This window comes from Schistosoma haematobium, chromosome 5 (genome assembly GCF_000699445.3).
Source record: "Schistosoma haematobium chromosome 5, whole genome shotgun sequence".
Classification (NCBI taxonomy): domain Eukaryota; kingdom Metazoa; phylum Platyhelminthes; class Trematoda; order Strigeidida; family Schistosomatidae; genus Schistosoma; species Schistosoma haematobium.
The window spans coordinates 2,199,840-2,223,542 of NC_067200.1; the positions used below are offsets into that span (position 1 = coordinate 2,199,840).

Genomic DNA, 23,703 nt, shown 5'->3' on the forward strand with positions numbered 1-23,703 from the left:
TTAGAAAAAAGAAACCAAATTAATGACAATCATTACAATTTACCTCAATAGCTTTTAAATTTCCATTGATTGCAGCTCTATGTAATGCAGTCATTGTATCTGAATCACGATAATCTAAATGTGCTCCAGCATTAACAAGTTGTAATATCATTTCACGTGGATCAGTCAATTCTGCTGCACAACCTAATGGGATTACTGAAAGTAACAAATGAAATCATATTTATTTATAAGAATAATTATAGTTTGATGAAAGTTACTCACACACACCCACTCACCCTTAATTATATAAATGGTATGTGAACAATACAGTGTATTCTAATTATTGCCCTGTTAATTACCATTTGAATAAATCGTCAATCAGAACACCGACTTATTCGATCTTGGCACTGGGTAAAACCCAATGACGTGTTAATCAACATAAGCAATATTGTGTCAACTCGTCAGGGCTGTCCACTCTCCCCATTCTTGTTCAACTTTGTGGTCGACGTACTTTTAGAGATAACACTCTCCTCATCTAAATTTACAGGGGTTGAACTTCTACCGGGAGGTTCACTTGTTGACTTAGAATATGCAGATGACATAGTTTTATTTGGTGAAGACGCTGACAAAATGCAGAGTCTTCTGACCACTCTAAGCAACAATGCAAGCATGTTCGGGATGCGATTCTCTCCCTCGAAATGCAAAATGTTGCTTCAGGATTGGGTCACATCGACACCCGAACTAGTGATAGGGAGTGAAGTAGTTGAGTGTGTTGACCGCTTCACTTATCTTGGAAGTCTCATCAGCCCTTGTGGTTTAGTGTGTGACGAAATCTCAGCACGGATACAGAAGGCTTGACTAGCTTTTGCCAACCTGCGTCATTTATGGCGTAGGCGAGATATCCGTCTATCAACCAAAGGACGTGTTTACTGCGCAGCAGTTCGTTCCGTCCTACTTTATGGCAGTGAAACATGACTGGTAGGAGTAGAGGATATCCGTAGGCTACTAGTATTTGATCATAGGTGTCTTTGAAGCATTGCTCGTATATCCTGGGACAATAGAGTAAGTTACACAGTTGTTAGGAAACGGGTACTAGGTAAGGATGACAAATCAATTGATGAAGTAGTGAAACTTCATCAGTTGAGATGGCTGGGATACGTGTTACGTATGCCCAACCACCGACTGCCTCGACATGCTATGTTCAGTGGTATAGGAGTAGGCTGGAAGAAAGCTAGGGGCGGCCAAACCAAAACATGGCACAAGTCCATGAAGTCACTGACAAGTGGACTGAGTCATGTTGGTAGGTGTAGACTACCTGGTTGGAGACCGCAAGATGATAGCAACCGATGGTTAGAGACCCTGAATGACTTGCCTCAAAATCTTTTGCAATCGCGCAAATGCATCTACTCTTTGTGTTCTCCCAAATTCTAATCTTCTGAATGCTTCATGTCCCTTTCTTTTTTCTCTTTCCAAATTTATTTCACTGGATTATACTCTTTAAATAACATCTCCAAACCCTAATCTTCCCGATTACTGCTTATACTCTTATTACCTCTACCACTATGGGATTTGGATCGACAACTGCATCTCTGTGCTAATGTGGTGTGGCAACTCGAACTGATGTACGTACGTACGAAGTTGTACGTTGTTACTGACTGACTGACTGACTGTGTCAACTCTGAGTCCTTATTGGTTCTTATTGCTTTGAGTCTAAAATACAACCTCAGCTTCCATTGTATGAACCACATTTCTGTTCATTTACTAAATGATTGTTACATAGAATAGTGTGAGTTTTCATAGAAGAATTCATCCGAGATTTCGAACTGCTATTCACAATAAAACATTCATGATAATTCTAAATGCTTGAAATGTAACTGTTAGTAGAAGTCATACTGTAGTGAAGGAGAACACAGATGAAGACAACCGAATTATGAGATGTTGGAGAAGATTTGTAGCTCAGGTGGATGATTTTGGTGGAGTTTAGTTCTCTGAGCTGGATGGTTTGGTCGTGGAGCTTTCATCGTTCTTCTGAACGACATCATCAGCACAAACTTCAGATAGAAGTGAAGTGTTTGAATTTCTCCATATGTGTCTCAAAGCTTGTTCTGTGCACCTCGACGTTGATTGGTTCTTATTGATCTTAAATTTGTCATTGTTTACTTCTTTGTTTTGGTTGTGTCTCCCATTGTTTTGATTTTTGTTCTTATGTTTGTGCATGATTTTTAGAAGCCTGGCACTCAGGTCAGTCAGCAATCAACAAGCATATTGAATTCAATCCAATTTATCAACCAATCAGAAAAATCATGCACAAACATAAGAACAAAAATCAAAACAATGGGAGACACAACCAAAACAAAGAAGTAAACAACGACAAATTTAAGGTCAATAAGAACCAATCAACGTCGAGGTGCACAGAACAAGCTTTGAGACACATATGGAGAAATTCAAACACTTCACTTCTATCTGAAGTTTGTGCTGATGATGTCGTTCAAAAGAACGATGAAAGCTCCACGACCAAACCATCCAGCTCAGAGAACAAAACTCCACCAAAAACAACGGAATTATACTTAGCACAACATTACAGAGTTACTTGGTAAAATAGAAAAACTATACTATAATAATTGATTTGCGAAATGTTCAATAATTGTCTCGAACTTCATTGTTCTTGTATTTTCATACTAATTGCTTTCTATTCCCGCTCATCCTTTCTTGATCTTCTCTCATCTTCTCCTGCCAGACATTACATTCCTGACTCGTGTTATATACTACTTATATCAATATAAGTAGCATGAACCACAATACAACAGAGGTTATATACCCGTTTTTCAACAGTTACCACTCATTATTCTCATCAGGATGTAATAGAGATCTTTAGATAGTTGAAATATCCAGTAAAAATTACATCCAATCAATGAACGAAAAAAATGCTTTGAAATTCTGGATCCTGAATAATTACTAACCATTGAATAACTGGTGGATAAACTCATATAATTGTCATTCAACTGTTTAACACTCATTCAATAAATGAATGGAAAATGTGATGGAACATTTTCGGGGTGTAACATGTTTAGTGAACATTGAAAACTTTGAAGATGATAACTGAACATTAAATCTATTTGACTTTATAAGTCAATTCATTCAACATCAAATAATTACCATTGAGTAATGAATAGAAATGAATAGTCCTATTGCTTCAATTCATTTATGCAAAACTAAAAAAACATGGTATTTCAGTAGTATAAACACTTAACACTAAAAAAGGAAATCTTTATCATATTATACAAATAAGACATCAAATAAAACACTGGTGATACTATCATTTATGGACGATCTCTTGAGCGATGCTGAAGTGAACTTGAGAGTGAACAATTACTAATTAGTAGAAGGGGTTTTGTGGAGATTTTAGAAATTTTAACAGATTGAAATCATGAGTCAATTAAAGCTAGACCATCATGGAAAACCTAGAAGCACTGGACGGCCGTTTCGTCCTGGCATGGGACTCCTCAGCAGTGTATATCCACTACTAATTTAGGACTAAATGAAGGTTATAAAACAGTTAGAATTCCCATTTACAGTTGATGGTTAGGGATAAAAATTAGATTTAGGTTTTTCATCAGCTATAATGTAAAAACTCTATTTAGTCAAATGTATATGTGAATTCTGCGCCCAAATTCGTGTCTCGTTATCTTATATCGAATTGGTTCGTCCATAAATTATAGTCTTGCCAAAACACTCTTAAGAGATATATCATCACATAGGAATTTAAATTATTAAGAGTCTACTGAATATGATCTATTATTAGTAGTAGTAAGTGAATCGAAATGATTTGCCATTTCATTGGTTTCATCATATTCTTTTTTTGTTATTGTTGTTGATGACATTTAAAACTAGACCAATAAACTAAATCTCTTTCACATATACAAGCTTATCCAAGATTTTGCATTGAAAACATTCTATGGAACGTTGAATGTTCATGATACATAACACCATTTAGATTTATGTACATTCAATGAATCAGGTTCCAGATATGAAGAAAAAAAACAAAAACATGGTAATGTTGAACATTTAAACTCACATATATATGTAAAATAAATGAAATATATTATTGATAAAAGAATAGATTACCTCCACTAGATGGATATTGAAAATTTGGATCTAAACCTTGTTCTAATAAATCTGTAACACGTCCAATATCATTACGTTTTATAGCAGATAATAAGCGTTTTTGATGATGCTTTAACACAAAATAAAACAAGAGATAGATAGATAGATAGATAGATAGATAGATAGATAGATAGATAGATAGATAGATAGATAGATAGATAGATAGATAGATAGATAGATAGATAGATAGATAGATAGATAGATAGATAGATAGATAGATAGATAGATAGATAGATAGATAGATAGATAGATAGATAGATAGATAGATAGATAGATAGATAGATAGATAGATAGATAGATAGATAGATAGATAGATAGATAGATAGATAGATAGATAGATAGATAGATAGATAGATAGATAGATAGATAGATAGATAGATAGATAGATAGATAGATAGATAGATAGATAGATAGATAGATAGATAGATAGATAGATAGATAGATAGATAGATAGATAGATAGATAGATAGATAGATAGATAGATAGATAGATAGATAGATAGATAGATAGATAGATAGATAGATAGATAGATAGATAGATAGATAGATAGATAGATAGATAGATAGATAGATAGATAGATAGATAGATAGATAGATAGATAGATAGATAGATAGATAGATAGATAGATAGATAGATAGATAGATAGATAGATAGATAGATAGATAGATAGATAGATAGATAGATAGATAGATAGATAGATAGATAGATAGATAGATAGATAGATAGATAGATAGATAGATAGATAGATAGATAGATAGATAGATAGATAGATAGATAGATAGATAGATAGATAGATAGATAGATAGATAGATAGATAGATAGATAGATAGATAGATAGATAGATAGATAGATAGATAGATAGATAGATAGATAGATAGATAGATAGATAGATAGATAGATAGATAGATAGATAGATAGATAGATAGATAGATAGATAGATAGATAGATAGATAGATAGATAGATAGATAGATAGATAGATAGATAGATAGATAGATAGATAGATAGATAGATAGATAGATAGATAGATAGATAGATAGATAGATAGATAGATAGATAGATAGATAGATAGATAGATAGATAGATAGATAGATAGATAGATAGATAGATAGATAGATAGATAGATAGATAGATAGATAGATAGATAGATAGATAGATAGATAGATAGATAGATAGATAGATAGATAGATAGATAGATAGATAGATAGATAGATAGATAGATAGATAGATAGATAGATAGATAGATAGATAGATAGATAGATAGATAGATAGATAGATAGATAGATAGATAGATAGATAGATAGATAGATAGATAGATAGATAGATAGATAGATAGATAGATAGATAGATAGATAGATAGATAGATAGATAGATAGATAGATAGATAGATAGATAGATAGATAGATAGATAGATAGATAGATAGATAGATAGATAGATAGATAGATAGATAGATAGATAGATAGATAGATAGATAGATAGATAGATAGATAGATAGATAGATAGATAGATAGATAGATAGATAGATAGATAGATAGATAGATAGATAGATAGATAGATAGATAGATAGATAGATAGATAGATAGATAGATAGATAGATAGATAGATAGATAGATAGATAGATAGATAGATAGATAGATAGATAGATAGATAGATAGATAGATAGATAGATAGATAGATAGATAGATAGATAGATAGATAGATAGATAGATAGATAGATAGATAGATAGATAGATAGATAGATAGATAGATAGATAGATAGATAGATAGATAGATAGATAGATAGATAGATAGATAGATAGATAGATAGATAGATAGATAGATAGATAGATAGATAGATAGATAGATAGATAGATAGATAGATAGATAGATAGATAGATAGATAGATAGATAGATAGATAGATAGATAGATAGATAGATAGATAGATAGATAGATAGATAGATAGATAGATAGATAGATAGATAGATAGATAGATAGATAGATAGATAGATAGATAGATAGATAGATAGATAGATAGATAGATAGATAGATAGATAGATAGATAGATAGATAGATAGATAGATAGATAGATAGATAGATAGATAGATAGATAGATAGATAGATAGATAGATAGATAGATAGATAGATAGATAGATAGATAGATAGATAGATAGATAGATAGATAGATAGATAGATAGATAGATAGATAGATAGATAGATAGATAGATAGATAGATAGATAGATAGATAGATAGATAGATAGGTGAATATTTGAAGGTTTGTATGCCATTAAACAAATAACTGAACACTATAAACTCTTCAGTATTATTAAATCCAATCAATTAAGGATATAACTGGTTTTTCAAATGCTTATTATGTCCCAAGATTAGTATTTTTTATTATTTAAGTTTAACTTTTGTCTGAGTATAAAATTCATTAATAACTAGTTGGCTCTGAAGTTGGCCACTGTAAAGGGAGCGGCCAAACAAATTTCTTTTGGATGCAAAGCTCTGGTTTTGATCCGAATACCAGTTGTTTCAGCCGTCTGAAGGATTCTTAGTTTAGCGGAATTAAGCAGACTACTGTTAACACGACATATGATTGGGAAAGATTGCTTTATGCCACTTCTTTCTATATCTAACAATTCAACTGCTGCTGTAAAGTACGCTACAATGTTAGATGTTCTAGCAATTTATATATTCCGCTTCATCAGCATCTCCCAGTATGGTTAAACCAAGGTGTAGTTAAAAAGGTTAAAACAGCTCCATTTTAGTTCATTTAATTCAGACGGGATATACAGCCAACATGAAGCCATTTTTCGTAATGATATATCGTGTTAACATCAGTCTACTTAATTCCGTCAAATTGAGAATCCTGAAGACGGCTAGAGCAATCGCTATTTGAATCAAAAGCCCGAAATTTGCATCCAAAAGAAATATGTTCAGCCGCTTCTTTTACCCTGGCCGAATTCAGGGCCAACTATTTAATAATCAGTTTTATAATACGGTGAAGTATTTCGATTAATTTCCATTTTTATATACGCTTGGTATTGTTTCACTTGGATCTCCCCATTGATGTTTAGGACTGCAATTGATCAGTCTCTTATTAGTATGTGTGCATCCAGTGAGGATTGCCTCGATATTGTCTGAAGTCACAAGCATTACAGACAAAGATGGATTATGGCTAGTATTGGGATACAAAATGCGCGTTTCGTCTTATTTGTAACTCGTCAGCTGGATGTTCCTGTATATAAACTTCATCTCCTTGCACAAACAAGTGGCTATCGAAACTTAATAGCTAAGTAGATAACTTGATAACGTTTAAAGGGAACTGTAATGGGTTCGAGTCCCAGAGTGAACATCAACTCTAAGATGCAAGTACATCCAGCTGACAAGTCCCAAATATGATGAACTGGTTCATGTCCTGGATTTTACTACTAGACACTATCCATCTTTGCTTATAATTCATGTTTATATCCTAAACTTATCTTAACCTAATTATATTAATCATGAGTAATAGATTATTTTGAGATCAATTTTACTTTCAAGGATATTTCAGGTTGATTATAATTTGGAAGTACTGGAAAACTGTTAAGTTTTAATATCTACATTGATGACAATACACAAGATTAAATTCAAGAGAATAAGTTCTAACTAAGAAATCATTACTTATTGATGATGAAATGAATATCAATAATCTCTCAGTTGATAGTGATGGAAATCAATGGATAATTGACTGATCAATAAATTTACTGTACAGCAGTCAATCAGTGATGTAAACACTTCGATTTCATTTGGTTGTTCATCATTGTAAACAAGGAGGTACTGAATATCTGTTCTATCCTATTCTGAAGCTCCTCAGCTGTGCCCATCGAGCCCAGAACATGTAGATCATACAGCAATCTTTAGAGAGATAAGTTGATGCACATTTTTGTGTATGTTTATCTGTGATCAATTTGCGATATTGCATGACAGCTTTTCCTTGCCCAAGGTAGATAACTGGCTAAAACCCAACATGGCTGAGCTCTACTAGTTACGATTTCACACTTAAACTCTCGGAACTGCATTTGGAAGTTGCTGTCAAATGAGTACAAGATTGTTATTAGTGAAGGAGATTTTATTGATAAACTTTCCTAGTTTAAATTGCCTGAAGTTAGCCGGACGATAACTCAGTTACTTAGGGGTTATGAGTAATCGCGAAACCAAATTTCCTGAGTTCGATCCTCTGTGATAGGGTCATGGATGAGTACTATACTGAAATCCCATACTAAGAATTAATATCTATTCAGTAGTTCCTGGTTTCTAGTGGTGGTCTAATCAAGATCAGTCTATAATTTGAAATAATAAAATTTATTGATTCAGATCATGAACCGATTGGTGCGAAACTACCACTGAAAACCTGGAAGCACTGGATGGCCGTTTCGTTCTATTGTGGGACTACTGCATAGCAGTGCACATCCATGATCCCGCATCGAGTGAGTCAGACCTAGAACCTTCGGTTTCGAGCATGAACGCTTAACACATTATAATATTTAACGTAGATGAATGAAAACATGTTCAAATCTAATGTCATCCGTTCATTATAACTTATTAAATGTATGATAAATGAATTTACCTTTGAATGAATTCGTTTAGTTGTTGATTTGGATCCTTCTAGACGATATTCTTCAACAAAACGAATTTTTGGTAGAAGCTATTCATAAAAGAATATCAAAATATACATTAACTCATCATTAAATAATTTGAGAAAAAAAATTAGGAAAACTTAAATTAAACATAACTGGGGGTTGGAGCCTGGAAGTGAAAATCAACTTTGTGATGAAGATACATTCAACTGACAAGTCTCAAAGTGGAACGAGACACACATCCTAGATTCCACTACTAGTCATCATGCATCTGCACGTATTAAAAACATGACGAAAATATTGAATTTCAACATTCTCCGAAAAACATATTGTCATCAACATTTCTCTCCAAGTTCTTTTTCAAGTTAATCTGTAATGTAAGTCGTTTTAGTTTTTGTCAAGTTAGTTTTTAAAGAAGAGGCGATGGAAGTAAATAGGACATATATTGAGAAAAGCACCCAACTGCATCACAAGGCAAGCCATCCTTTGGTATCCTCAACGCTAAAGGATGAGAGGAAGATCAAAGAACACATTGTGCTGAGAAATGTAGACAGACATGAGATGAACGATCAATAGAACTAGAAAGGAAGGCCCAGACGAGAGTGGGTTGTAGAATGTTGGTCGACGGTCTATGCTCCTCTATTGGGAGTAACAGGCGTAAGTAAGTAAGTAATTAAGTGGTTTTTGAATCTTATGTAGTTAGTATATTGATGAATTTTAAACGATCAAAACTGAAGTCTGAAGTCTCATAACGATCGATATCAGACAGGACAACTTTCAATATATATATATATACTACTGTTAATATAACTAGTAGTATCCATTGTTAACCGATAAGTTCAATGTTTAGCTGTAAGTATGGTTTAATGAATAATTACAGTAAATTATACAATTGATTTTAACATGGTAGAATATTTATAAATGGAAGATAATAGGAAGATGGTGAATTAATGATAAATAATAGATAAGTAATAAATATATTTATAACTCCGTCTGTAGCTCCTCTGGAGCTACTGGCGGTTCCAAACCTCGAATGAAGGAGAAGGATCGGACATAGGGTTAGCGACCCTATCCCATAGAAAACTAACTCGCTAAAAAAAACGCTAACCATATCTATTTATAATGTGATGTATGTTACTTATGTTGATAGATATAAGTAGTATGTAGTAGCAATCGAAAGTGAAATACCTTTTAGTAGATGATTAAGAAGATTGAAGTGAAGAGAGAATAGGAAGGAAAGAATAGAGTAATTGTAAGAACAATGAAATTGAAATAATCATGAGTTATGTAAAGTATAAATAGAGGAAGATATGCATATAATGTATTCAATGTATGATTCTCATATTTTAGGAAAACACTCTGTAGTTTTACATTGTACAGTAAATTGATTATTCCTATGAACTCTTCATTCACTATAATACCACATGTATATTTTCATTGTAGATGTTAAAGACTGAATCTAATCTTTATTGATGTACTGATTTTCTAATTTCAACGTGAATGCTAATATTTAGAAGCTGGTATATCCAGACATCCTATCCCATAAACAAGAACAAAGCAGATGAAAACAACTAGTGTAGTAGAAGCTTCTGCATCCGTAAGCCTCAACATACAAAGGAAAAAGAATGATCCTCAAATACAACGGAGAGAACACCAACCCAATCACACTTAATGGAGAAGCTTTGGAAGATGTGGAATCTTCTAAGTACCTGGGAAGCGTCATCGATGAAGTAGGAGGATCGGATGCAAACGTAAAGGTGAGGGTTGAAAAACCAAGGGTCGCATTCTTACAAGAACATATGGAACTAAAAACAACTGTTTCTCAACCAATATCAAAATCAGAATTTCCAACGTCAAGATAGTTCTCCTGTACGGAGCTGAAACTTTGTGAACTACTACAACCATCATCAAAAAGGTACAAGTATTTATGAATAGTTGTCTTCGCAAGATACTCAACATCCATTGGTGCGATACCATCGGCAGCAGCCTACTGTTGGAGAGAACAAACCAACTTCCAGATGAAAAAACAATTATTGAAAGACGATGAAAATGAATTGGACATACATTACGAAAACTATTAAACTGTATTACAAGGCAAGCCCTAACTTGGAAACATGAAAGAAAACGGGAAAGAGGAAAGCTGAAGAACACAATGCGTTGGGAATTGGAAGCAGACATGAAAAGGATGAGTAGCAACTGGGAAGGATTGCCCAGGACAGAGTTGGATGGAAAATGCTGGTGAGCGGCCTGTTCTTGCCAACGAGGAGTAACAAGTGTAAGTACGTAAGTAAGTAGGTAGGTAGGTAGGTAGGCGGGTAAGTAAGTAAGTAAGTAAGTAAGTAAGTAAGTAAGTAAGTAAGTAAGTAAGTAAGTAAGTAAGTAAGTAAGTAAGTAAGTAAGTAGTAGTAAAGTAGTGAGTGAGTGAGTAAGTAGTAAGTGAGTGAGTGAAGTGAAGTGAGTGAGTGAGTGAGTGAGTGAGTGAAGTGAGTGAGTGAGTGAGTAAGTGAGTGAGTGAGCAAGTGAGTGAGTGAGTGAGTGAGTAAGTGAGTGAGTGAGTGAGTGAGTGAGTAAGTAAGTAAGTGAGTGAAGTAAGTAAGTAAGTAAGTAGTAGTAAGTAGTAAGTAGTGAAAGTAAGTAAGTAAGTAAGTAAGTAAGTAAGTAAGTAAGTAAGTAAGCAAGCAAGTAAGTAAGTAAGTAAGTGAAGTGAGTAAGTAAGTAAGAAGCAAGTAAGTAAGTAAGTAAGTAAGTGAGTGAGTAGTGAGTGAGTGAGTGAGTGAGAGTGAGCGAGTGAGTGAGTGAGTGAGTGAGTGAGTGAAGTGAGTGAGTGAGTGAGTGAGTGAGTGAGTGAGTGAGTGAGTGAGTGAGTGAGTGAGTGAGTGAGTGAGTAAGTAAGTGAGTGTAAGTAAGTAAGTAAGTAAGTAAGTAAGTAAGTAAGTAAGTAAGTAAGTAAGTAAGTAAGTAGGTAGGTAGGTAGGCAGGTAAGTAAGTAAGTATATCCGGATATCAGATTTCAAAAGAGACAAAGCGTACATCTTAAACTCTAATACGAACTATATACATATAAACTGATTAAATTACCTCTAATACAACAGGTTCTTTAGATTTTCTATCATTCATTAATCCATTTGATTCTATTTCATGTAATAATTGATTATCATTATAAGGATTTAATTTCATAGCAACTAATTGTGGATATTCTGATATAGTTCTTTCATCTTGTAAAAATTTGCCTTTTTTACCACTTTCTGGTGGTAAATATAAACCATAATTAATAAAATCTAATTCTTTTAAATTGTATGTTTCAATTGCTTGTTTTCTTAATTCACCAATTAATATATCTGTACGAACTTTGAATATGTACTGAAATAGTATAAAAATAAAAATATTTATGTTACTATGCAAATGAAATAGTTTTATAGGTAATAAGCTACTGATATTGATCTTATGCTTAATCAGTATCAACTAATTGAAACTGATCGATCAAATGATGAGACTATAATGTTTGGATGACCACTGAGTGACACTCAAGTGACATTGAGAGTGTCCACCTAATAACTAGGACCAAATGAGGGTTATAAATCAGTGTGAGGAAATAGAAGGGTTAGGAATTAGATTTAAGGATTTTCATTATGAACTAACATCAACCATAATCCTAAAATTTTATTTACCGAAATAGCCGAATGAATTTCGTGTCAAAATCCTAGACTTCTTATCTTATACGTGATTGGTTCGTCCATAAATTATAGTCTGGACGATCAAAATTTACCACTAGATTATTCTACGACATGATATGAATTGCTTCACCTAGTTTTGGAGTACTGTTGTGTGATCTACTTATATTCACATAAGTAGTATATAATGATAGTCAGGAATAAAATGTATTTCAGTAGAAGATCGACAAAGAAAGAACGGAAACGGAAAGCAATTGATATGAAAATGTACGAACAATGAAATGTGACACGATGGACTGACATTTGCATAAGAAACAGTCAAGTTGGAGACAAATCATTGACATTCTACACATTAAGTATTCACTGTATGCTTCTTAGATTTTAGTGAGATGTTCTGTAATTTCGTGTTCAAATACATTCGATTGTCCCCACCAGTGTTTTTTTTCACTACAGTACCTTCTTCTCTGAAGTATGCATACAATCAGCCAGAACAAATGTCACCTTCTTTTCACCTATGTATATTTGGGTCTTTTGGTTAGAAGATACTTAGTTACCATTATTGCTCGATTCCATCATATCCATTCTATCTTCATACATGTATACATGGCTTAGATCTTTTTGAGTAGATAAAAATAGATTGATTTTTTTTAAAAACCTCATTATTTTGCCTACATGAATTTGAATTACGCTAAGTTGTTATGCGTTTGTAAGAAACTTCATTTTACTGCATTCAGAACTTAGAATTACTGAGCAAATAAACTGTTACTGAAATCCAAGGTGAGTAAATGACAAACATAGAAGTAATCTACCATTTGCATCACGAATTTACTTTAGTCAATCAATCACTAAAAACCACAAAGAACTTTAATATTATTTTATCCTGTTATGAAACTTTTCAACACATATACTCTATCTAATCGAGGAACTTGAGACGTAGCAATCAGTGTAAAATAATTAGTATATCATCCAGTTTCATCCGTAAACACAAACTACATCTGAAACGTTTAACTAATCACCACGTCTATAAAGACTGATACAATTACTTAGCTCGTTAAATATCAACTGTACATTCTATTTAAAAATGAATCAATCATTTTAAACGTTATTTTAATTGAAATATATTGCTTACTTATAAGTAGGTTAACAATTTAACTTAAATTTTCCGAGAGCCACCAGATACTGTAATATCAGAAATATTTATGAACTAAATTTTATACATGAACTTAAAGATAGGTACCTGTATTTATTCCTAGGGTCACTTTATTAATGATTGATTGAACTGTGGCTCAATTCGATTATCTACTTTTAACTAACTAACTAACAAATCGATTAATTAATTACTTATTAAGTTCAATAATCCAATAAATTAAAATCATAATTCATCGTATTAAATAATAATGGAAAGAATTAAGTCTGTGTATTGAAATTATGCCATTCTATTATCTACTTAGTGCTTCTAGTGATAAATCATTCACCATGACCTCTAGTTTGGTAGCGGTTGGTCACTGCTAAGAAGTTTAATATGAGGGATAATACACCTGTTTCATGATCCACGGCTTTTAATGATACCTCCTTCCCCCCCACTGAGATCAGTTTTTGATGAATGAAACCTCTGTTGAAATCTGTTGAACAAAGTAATTTACTCCGTCAAGTTACATGTAATCTTCTCAATCAACAAATGAAGGGTAGATTACCGATGATGGGCTCTTTCATGTGTGTTTACGAATTTAATTATTCCTGTGGAGCTAGTTATGTAGGCCGTGCTCAGAGGGTTTTATCTTTACCTGCATATGAAAATGTACCAGGATGATTGGATAAAGGAGTCAGGAAATTTATCAACAGCGTCACCATTTCACATTTGATATATAGGGAACATCATAATAAAATAGATGAAACTTGCTCTGTTTTGTAGGAAGTTTTAAAGGATCTACATAGAGGAACTAGATTACGATTTTTCTACATAACTGGAGTCATCTGCATCAACTTCAGAAGACCGAGCTTAAGTAACTGAAAAAAGTATACCCAGCCTCTATGGCACACAACTGGATCATCAAACATCAAAACCAGATATTATAAACCTCTAATCCCTCACCCAATTTCTTTTGTGTTTATATTGTTCCTAATCTACATATTAATCTTTCTCAATTCACATAGTTTATTGTTACCTCCATTAACATGATGGAATTTGCCAACTGTGCATTTTGTTTACATGATTTATTGTTTTACTGGTACACTGATTACAGCTTGACACTTTATTACCAATCATTCTGATTTTTGTTAAATGACCTTCTTTTAAAAAGTTTGAGCCAGATTATCAAGCAACTTACTTCAAATTCATTCTCTGAGATTTTACAAATACATTCTTCCTCTTTAATATTTCACATCAAGTCGGTGCCTAATTACTGTGAAACAAATGAATCAAATTTAAACGAAAGTTCTTAAACAAGCTTTCTTGTTTACAAATAACAACATTTTGGCATCAGATGTAATTCCTGGTGTTCTAGTGAGAAGCCATGATCAGTGGAGTTCAACCATGTCTGTTACGAAAGAGTGACTCGCTGAAGACAATGGTGAACAGTGGTGAGATTTCTTGTATTGATTGAATTTAAACATTATCATTGTTAGATTTCGACTATATGGTCTGGAGGTTAACCATTCGCGCGTGAAACTGATAGGTCCTGGATTCGAATCCCGAGAGCGGAATCGTGGACGCACATTGTTGAAGAGTCCCATACTACGACGAAACCGATATACAACTGAATTTATTTATCACGTTATTATTTTTGTCTCATCCAAATTTACAAGATAGTATTACAGATTTTAAAAATGAAATCATTGAAAAAGAAACATTTTTATTTTCGGTTTGTTTAAATATCTAAATCCATTATAGAACGAACAGATTCTAATTTAAAAATGAACAAAAACCATTTCACTGAATTAGGTATACTCGATTCTATGCAAACAGTTGTGGATTAAACACTACTAAAAAGTTTTATTATAAGAATGAAACACCTATCTGGTACTTCCATTTTTAATAGTTAAATTCATTAGTCCATGAAAGCTAGACCATCATGAAAAACCTAGATGTATTGGACGACTTTTTCATTCTAGTATGAGACATCTCATTAGTACACAGTCACGATCTCACCTCATGAGATATGTTGAACCTAGGACCTATCAGTCTCACATGTGTGAACACTTAACCACTAGACCATTGAGATGAGCGACATTCAACGATGTGAATGTCTAACTTCAATCAATTCATAAAAGTTGCATCATCATCTACCATTGAATTTCAGTAACATTTTACACATAAATTAATCTGTGATAAATCTAACCTGGATTACAAATAGATTAGAATCTATGCTTTAATGAATAGATTCATCTATTATCTAATCATTGACATTTTTAAAAAAGTCAATTATTTACGAACACATGATGACATGTACATGTTAAAACAATGGAATGAATAGAGGAATTACATAATATGATAATAACCATGTATATTAGATAATTATGAAAGTTCATAGTAAGTTAATAGGTCCATTATTGTTATTATTATTATTACTATTAGCAGTACCAGTAGTAGTAGTAGTAGTAGTAGTAGTAGTAGTAGTAGTAGTAGTAGTAGTAGTAGTAGTAGTAGTAGTAGTAGTAGTAGTGGTAGTAGTAGTAGTAGTAGTAGTAGTAGTAGTAGTAGTAGTAGTAGTAGTAGTAGTAGTAGTAGTAGTAGTAGTAGTAGTAGTAGTAGTAGTAGTAGTAGTAGTAGTAGTAGTAGTAGTAGTAGTAGTAGTAGTGGTAGTAGTAGTAGTAGTAGTGGTAGTAGTAGTAGTAGTAGTAGTAGGAGGAGGAGGAGGAGGAGTGTAAATAAATGATTCAATGTATTAATTATACTTTTTCAGATTTATTCTTTCAGTGAAGCCTTGTAATTCATATGAATATTCTGTAATGAAATGTCTATCAATAAATGGACAAGTATGCTGCATGGCAGTTTGTTCTGTTCTACTTTACGGATTCGAAACATGACCATTAAGAGTAGAAGTATTCGATCACAGATGTTTTCGGAATATTGCTTGCATCTGCTGAGAACATCGGTAAGTAATGGCGGGGTTAGATGTTGGGTATTAAGGAATGATGGTAAATCAGTTGATGAGGTTGTGAATATTCATCGACTGAGATGTTTGGGACACGTGTCACGTATGCCTGAACACTGATTACTGCGACACGCAATGCTGACTAGTGTTGGGGATGGTTGGAAGATAGTCTAGGGCGTCCAAACCAAAATGTGGAATCAGTGTTTGAAATCACTAACTTCTAGTCTGAGCCATGTTCGTTGATGCACACTACTTGGTTGGGGTCCGCGTGATTGTCCTAACCAATGGTTGGAGACTATGAGTGATCACAATAGTGTAGTTGTATACACTCTCTGTCGTCCTTTAAACTGTGAGATCAAAATCACTTCATATCTTTGTTCCTACGTACGAAATCTTTCTTCCTGTACTATATGCTTATATGCAATCTTTCTTTTATATATTACCACCATTGAAGTAACTACTTCTATGAATTCAGTGTTCATCTTGTTGTGCTAATGTGTTGTGGCAACTTGGATCGATGCATATATATGCCAGGTCTTATGTTGTAGCTAACTGACTGACTGACTAACTAACTGACTGATGTGTTTTTGTGTGTTTAGGAACATTTTTACAAGTAACTAATATTCAAAACTCAATCATTTTTATGATTGTTGTGATTTGAATATTGAACAAATGGAGATCAAGTGACAATAGATTATAATCTTTAAGACATTATGGAATTTTATTGTAAACAGTATATGAAAACTGCTGATTTTTGTAATTTGATTCTAGTGTCATAATAGTTAAATAATAACTGAATAAAAAAAACCAAGAAGCGCTGGGGAATTATTTCATTTATACAATTGAATAATCCTTGGATAGTGATCAATACCATGTATGTCAAGTCCTTCTAAGTGTAGATTGAATTCTATCGACCAAGTTGCAATGTGATCACTAGTCTAAGTAACTCGACGTCTTTAGACACGGGATCGAATCCGTTAGAGAGCATCACTTTCTTCAACATGACAGGTATACCTTGCTGACGAGTGTCGAATAGCATGAAACATAGGTTCAAGGTTTTCTGTCAAATACCTCCAACCACCAACTCACAACTATCTCGTCTTCAGGTTTGAGCATCTACGGATTCTCGAGTGACTGAACGGATGACATCAAGGTCTCGACTAAAGGTAGAAGTGCTTACTCTTTAGACTACAGTGTTAGAATCTTATGAGTAACATTTATAAATTCAATCGATTAGCAAATCGAGTGTACTTGGTAGAGACCTGTCTCATTATGAATATCACTCAGATGACATAATGAACAGGCTAGGAAATATTTGGCATTGTCTTTTACACTTAAATATGTCTAAACTATGTTAGTAGTCTAATGTTAACTACTTCTTATTCAACGGCTTTTTTTTACTTCGAATGAAGATCACAACCATAAAATTAATATAAGAGAGGAGTTCTGTGGATACTATAGAAATTTCAATAGATGAATTCATGAGTCAATTAAAGCTAGACCGTCATTGAAAACCTGGAAGCACTGGACGGCCGTTTCGTCCTATTGTGAGTTTCCTTAGTAGTGTGCATCCACAATCCCGCCAGCGGCATTCGACCCCAGGGCCTTTACTTTCACACGCGTACACTTAACCTCTAGACCACTGAAACGGCCGGCATTCAACGGTGTTAATTGGTTGAGGTTAGACATGAACACCATTAGATGTCGGCCACCTCAGCAGTCTAGAGGTTAAAAGTTTGCGCGCGAAACCGACAGGTCCTTAGTTCAAGTCTCGTGGGGCAGGATCGTAGCTGCGCGCTGCTGAGAAGTTACACACTAGGACGAAACGGCCGTCCAATGGTTCTAGGTTTTCAATGATTGTCTAACATCAATCGGTTTATGATCTCAATTCAAAACAATGTATTGATCTATCTTTTTTTTTACACAAATTTCATCTAATTATATACACAAATCTAGATACTAATCAATCGATTTACCTCTATGCTTATATTTTAATAGCAGAGATATGCATTTAAAAGAAATCATAGTAACGGTAGCTTTATGGGTTTACTTTTTCTCTCTTTTTTTTCTAAAAGATAAGATATCTGCTTCATCAACTCATGTCCATTATTGAATGACATACTCGAAACATTGAAATATCATTCAGATAATTTACGGTTATTATTACTATTAATAGTAGTAAGAGTAATATCAGTAGTAACAATAGTAGGAGTAGTAGTAGTAATAGTAGTAGTAGTAGTAGTAATAAAATCTATTGAATATGTAATATCTTATCTATATACTTATGTTTAATGAATTCATGTCATGTAATCTGTTTTAAAAGACAATTACATAGTTACTTTGATTGAGTTTGTTGTTACATAATCATTCATTTATTGATATGGTAAGAAAGAGAGTAAGAAATAATAATATGATTAAATGAATGAAATTAAAATCCCATGAGACTTACAATACAACAAGTGGATAAATTGTGTTATATATATGCACTTCATGAAGTATGTACACTTTAATGTACTTGGCAATTCATTAAGACGTTCTATATTTCTATCTATCTATCTATCTATATCTACTTATTCTTTCTATCAATCTATCAATAAATGAATGTAATGGAAGTGAATTCATGAGTTGAATAAAGCTAGATCACTATAGAAAACCTGTAAGCACTGTATGGTTATTTCGTCCTAGTACAGAACTCCTAAACTGTGTGCATCCACGATCTTACATTCAGGACTAAAACTCTGTCCAATGCTTCCAGTTTCTCCATGATAGTCTTGTTTATTTATTTATTTATTTAAACAGATAAATATTGGTACAAGAAGGCACCAAATGGATATGCGCCACATAAATAATTGGATTTGTGTGACGGCTAGGATGGTATCCGAGTGCCCGAACCGAAGTAGGTGATTTTCTTAGGGGACAACACCCGGAGCCTTTGATCTAAATGTCTAATCCACAACGTAGTGGAGCTACGTTAGGAGATGCAGTTCCATGGCAGCCGGTGAACAACGACTGGTTTATACGCCATTCGTCCCCTCAGGATCTTGGAGCCTATGTGCACCACTGGTTTGGAATCAGGGGTTCCCAACTCCTCTGGGTGGGTAGATCCTCCATATCCACCAACCCAGCTAAAGCTCCAGACATTCTCTTTTCGTCCTCTCGATTTCGTAAGTAACAGTAATGCCACGAGAAGGCAGTAAGTTGGACTTCCTTAACAGTGGTTGTATGCACGTGGTCATGTGAGAGCATTTCGAGATGAAGAGATGACTCTCCCCACTCTCGGCCATATTAGGGGCTTAAATCGACTCATGAATTCAACTATTAAATTAGTATAATTTTCACAAACCTCCATTCTTACAATAAATTATTGCCCTAAATACTAATCCATTCACTTTCCACTTCTTCAATTAACTGACAAACATATGAATATTCCAAAATATACTTTGTATCTGTTTGAATTTTCAATGAATTACCAATATGATAATTTGTAAACCTTTTTGTAACTGGATATGAATAAAGAAATTTGGCATTCATTTGAACTAAGAATTTTCAAATCATTAATTTAACGTGATACTATTCAACTATTGAGTTAGTTCTTTAATGTTTGAGAATTTTTTTCAACAATGTTCAATTCGAAATATATACAGCTGATGAGTCCCAAATAGGACGAAACGTGCGTCCTGGATTCCATTGCTAGTCACTATCCATCTTTGCATATACAGAGTAAATGTTATTAATCAGTAACAATTATATGACTTATTGTTAACTACTTATAAAACTGATTTCCTAATGCCTTTGTTATAATAACTGACGGACGATGTACTATGAAAACTGACATCACATATAATTATATTGAAAATTGTGGAAAAATGAATACTAATTTCACTAGCTTGGAATAAAGTGATATTCATTTAAAGATTTGAATAATGTAAGTTCAATTCAATTTGTGATTCTAGCAAGATGGTGGTTGGAGATAGTCGACAGGAAACCTTAGAGCTAGGTTTTGTGCTACGTGGCACTCATTAGCAAGGTTTACTTGTAATCTTATAGGAACTGATGCTTCCTGACAGAGTAGATCCCGTCTCACTCAGCTTCATAGTCAAAGATGCTACCATTGAGTAATGTCGAGTCACTTAGACTAGTGGTCACATTTCAACTTGGTTGATAGAATTCGATCTGAACTAAGAAGGACCTCACATAGATTACATTGATCATCACCTAGTGATTAATCAATTGTAAATGTGATTCTAGTGTAATACTCTTCAGAAGTCTTAAACAAAATGCCTTCTGATACTCAACTGTTGTATAGCTATCCAAATGTTGAGTGAATAAAAATAATTAACCGAATAAACTTCTATTTGAAGCAAAGTATTTTATATCAAAGAACGAAAGGATAGATATGTTGTTCACAGACGTTTTTTATGACACGCAAATAGATTTGAATATGGATTGAATATACCTTCTTATTTATCTATGTAAACATATAAACATCGGTACAAGGAGGTACCAAATATATAAGCGCCACACCACACCACACCATTCGAGGTGTGTGAGTGCTGGAATACTTCTCAGGTCCCCAAATCAAGTCAGATCGTTTTTTTTAAAAGGAAACTCTCCGAATCTTCAACTTAAAATTCTAATCCACAGGATAGTGGGGAAACGTTAGAAGATTCACTTTCATGGCGATTATCGACATACGAAAGGGTTCATACACCAGTCGTTCCCTCAAGATCCTGAAGCTTACATGCATCATTGATTTATAATTATGATTTTCAACTTTCCTCGATGGATACTCAGTACTTTTTATTCTCTTAATTTAGTAAATAACATCCTCACCTCAAGAAGGCAGTAAGTAGTAGTTCGTTTACAGTGGCTGTATACATTAGATGGTGGTTGGAGGTAGTCAACAAGAAACCCTGGACCCGGGTTTCGTGCTACTTGGCACTCGTCAGCAAGGTGTACCTATAATCTTAAGGGAACTGGTGCTCCCTGACGCATCCGACCTCGTGTTATCCAGCTCCACAGTCAGAGATGCTACCACTGAGCTATCCGGGCCACAACCGACCTCCTGCAGTGTCGAGTCACCTAGACTGGTGGCCACATTGCAACTTGGTCAATAGGATTCGATCTACACTAAGAAGAACTTAACACACATGACACTGATCACCACCCAGTGATCAATCAATTGTGAGTAGCTGTATACGCTTTGCTATATGAAAGCATTACAAGAAAGAGAGTTGATTTTTCCCGCTTTCGACTGAACCAAGGTATTTCGATACTTTCATATAAGCCTTAAATCATTTTAAATGTACCTCAGTAAAATGGAAGATGGTAGCGCAACTTCGTGGATTGGTTGAAGTTACACATTAACACCATTGGATGCCGGCTCAGTGGTCCAGTAGGTTAGGCGTCCGCACGTGAGACTGAAGGCCCTGGGTCCGAATCCCGTGAGCGGGGTCGTGGATGCGCACTGCTGGGGATTCCCACAATAGGACGAAACGGCCATCCAGTGCTTCCAGGTTTTCAATGGTGATCTAACATCAATCGGTTCATGAGTTCAATCAAAAGTTTAACAATCTCCACAACTACTAAACTGATAAATCTATAAACATTCAAGTTATAGAAAGTTACATAATATGATATTACATAATATCAATCAATGAATCAATCAATCAATCAATCAATCGAATTTCATCTCAGTTCACTTTATATTACCTTGGATCGGGTGTACTTTATTCATGAAATCAAATCAAATATTACCATAAAAATCAATGGTTACTATTTTTTTCTTCTTCTTGTCTCAATCAATAGTTTCTCATAGTGTACACATATTAATACAACAAACTTTTACATTACTTACTTACATAGTACACTTTGTATGTAGATACATAAATAAGCATAGTTACAAAGATTGTTTGTTTCTATTCAATTTGTCTTATGTGTATGATTATTCTTTTTTTTTGTGCTCTTTAAAATTTATGTCCATCAAGAGATTGATTGAGAATCACATATTTTTTTTTTGTTTACAAAAAAAAAAATTATTTTTTTTCTTGTTTTTGTGCTACTACATGAAAATGAGTCGACAACTACAATGAAAACTAATGCATAGATACAAATGTAGGTAAATGTGTATTAATGTGTAACTATGAGACATTGAATTCAATAATAAAATAAATGAGGGAATAAGACAAAAGATAAATAACAGAGATTTATACAGTATGTAAGAGTTAGATAGTGAATCACTTATTGGGTGTGTGGGTATTTGTGTGTGTGTGTGTGTGTGTGTGAGTGTATAATGGAATGATTCTATGAATGAATAAATGTACCCTATTTGTTTTCAATGAATCTTGTAAATGAGTATAAAATTCTTTAGTGAATATATGTGACAAAGTTTAGAAATGATCAACTTGAAAACTGAATTACATTAGTATATAATGTTTTGTCTATTTATATTTTAACTATACTGTAATTCACTAAATCAGATGACCTAAAATCTCATAGAATTATTTACTATTTGTTCTAGAATACTGAATAGTTATTGAAATGATGTTTATTATTGATGAGATAGATTGTGTACAACATTCAATAGTCTAGTTATAAGACTGTCTGTTGAATATCTTTAAAGAATTTCATAGTATCATAGTTGTTGTTCTTAACAGATAAGAACAAAGTCAAGAACAATCAACGCGTATCCGTTGATAGTATACCATGAACTGGCCCATACGGTGATGATCTCACTATCTGCTATGTACTTATTCTTACTAATATATTTCTGCAATGACGTCATTTGTATTGTACGGTCTTCAAAGTAGCCATAGTACCTTGATACATCGAAAAAGTAATCAACGTTAGGTGCTGATCACGAGATGTGACTTCGAAGTTAACTGGTTCGGTACACCGTTCCCGTCTAACTTGAGTAGGCCCCCCTAATCATTGGATAAAGATCATCAACGTTGATAATCTACAGACCAAATGTTAAAATTTTAAGTGTTAAGCAATTCATTTTAAACTCAACAGACGCAAAATAAATTCCAGTCATTTTTTTCATATTCTAGCTTAAAATATCGTATGTGTTTCCAAAACTTCTTGTCTGACTACTGCCTAATAAAACATTATGATAAATATTATAAGCAAAGATGGTTAGTGGCTGGAAGTGGAATCCAGGACGTGCACCACTTCATCCTATTTGAGACTCGTCA

General features: G+C 33.6%; 1 protein-coding gene across 1 annotated transcript in view; it reads right to left on the minus strand.

Moving 5' to 3' along the window:
- Nucleotides 1-23,703, minus strand: part of MS3_00011100 (uncharacterized protein) — a gene marked incomplete at both ends in the record, with an annotated part of 78,261 nt that overhangs the window by 38,294 nt on the left and 16,264 nt on the right. Inside the window, 4 exons of the mRNA XM_051219506.1 lie at nt 44-195; nt 4,105-4,213; nt 8,733-8,810; nt 11,821-12,102. Of these exons, the coding sequence (XP_051064666.1) occupies nt 44-195; nt 4,105-4,213; nt 8,733-8,810; nt 11,821-12,102 (621 nt within the window). The remainder of the gene's footprint in view (nt 1-43; nt 196-4,104; nt 4,214-8,732; nt 8,811-11,820; nt 12,103-23,703) is intronic.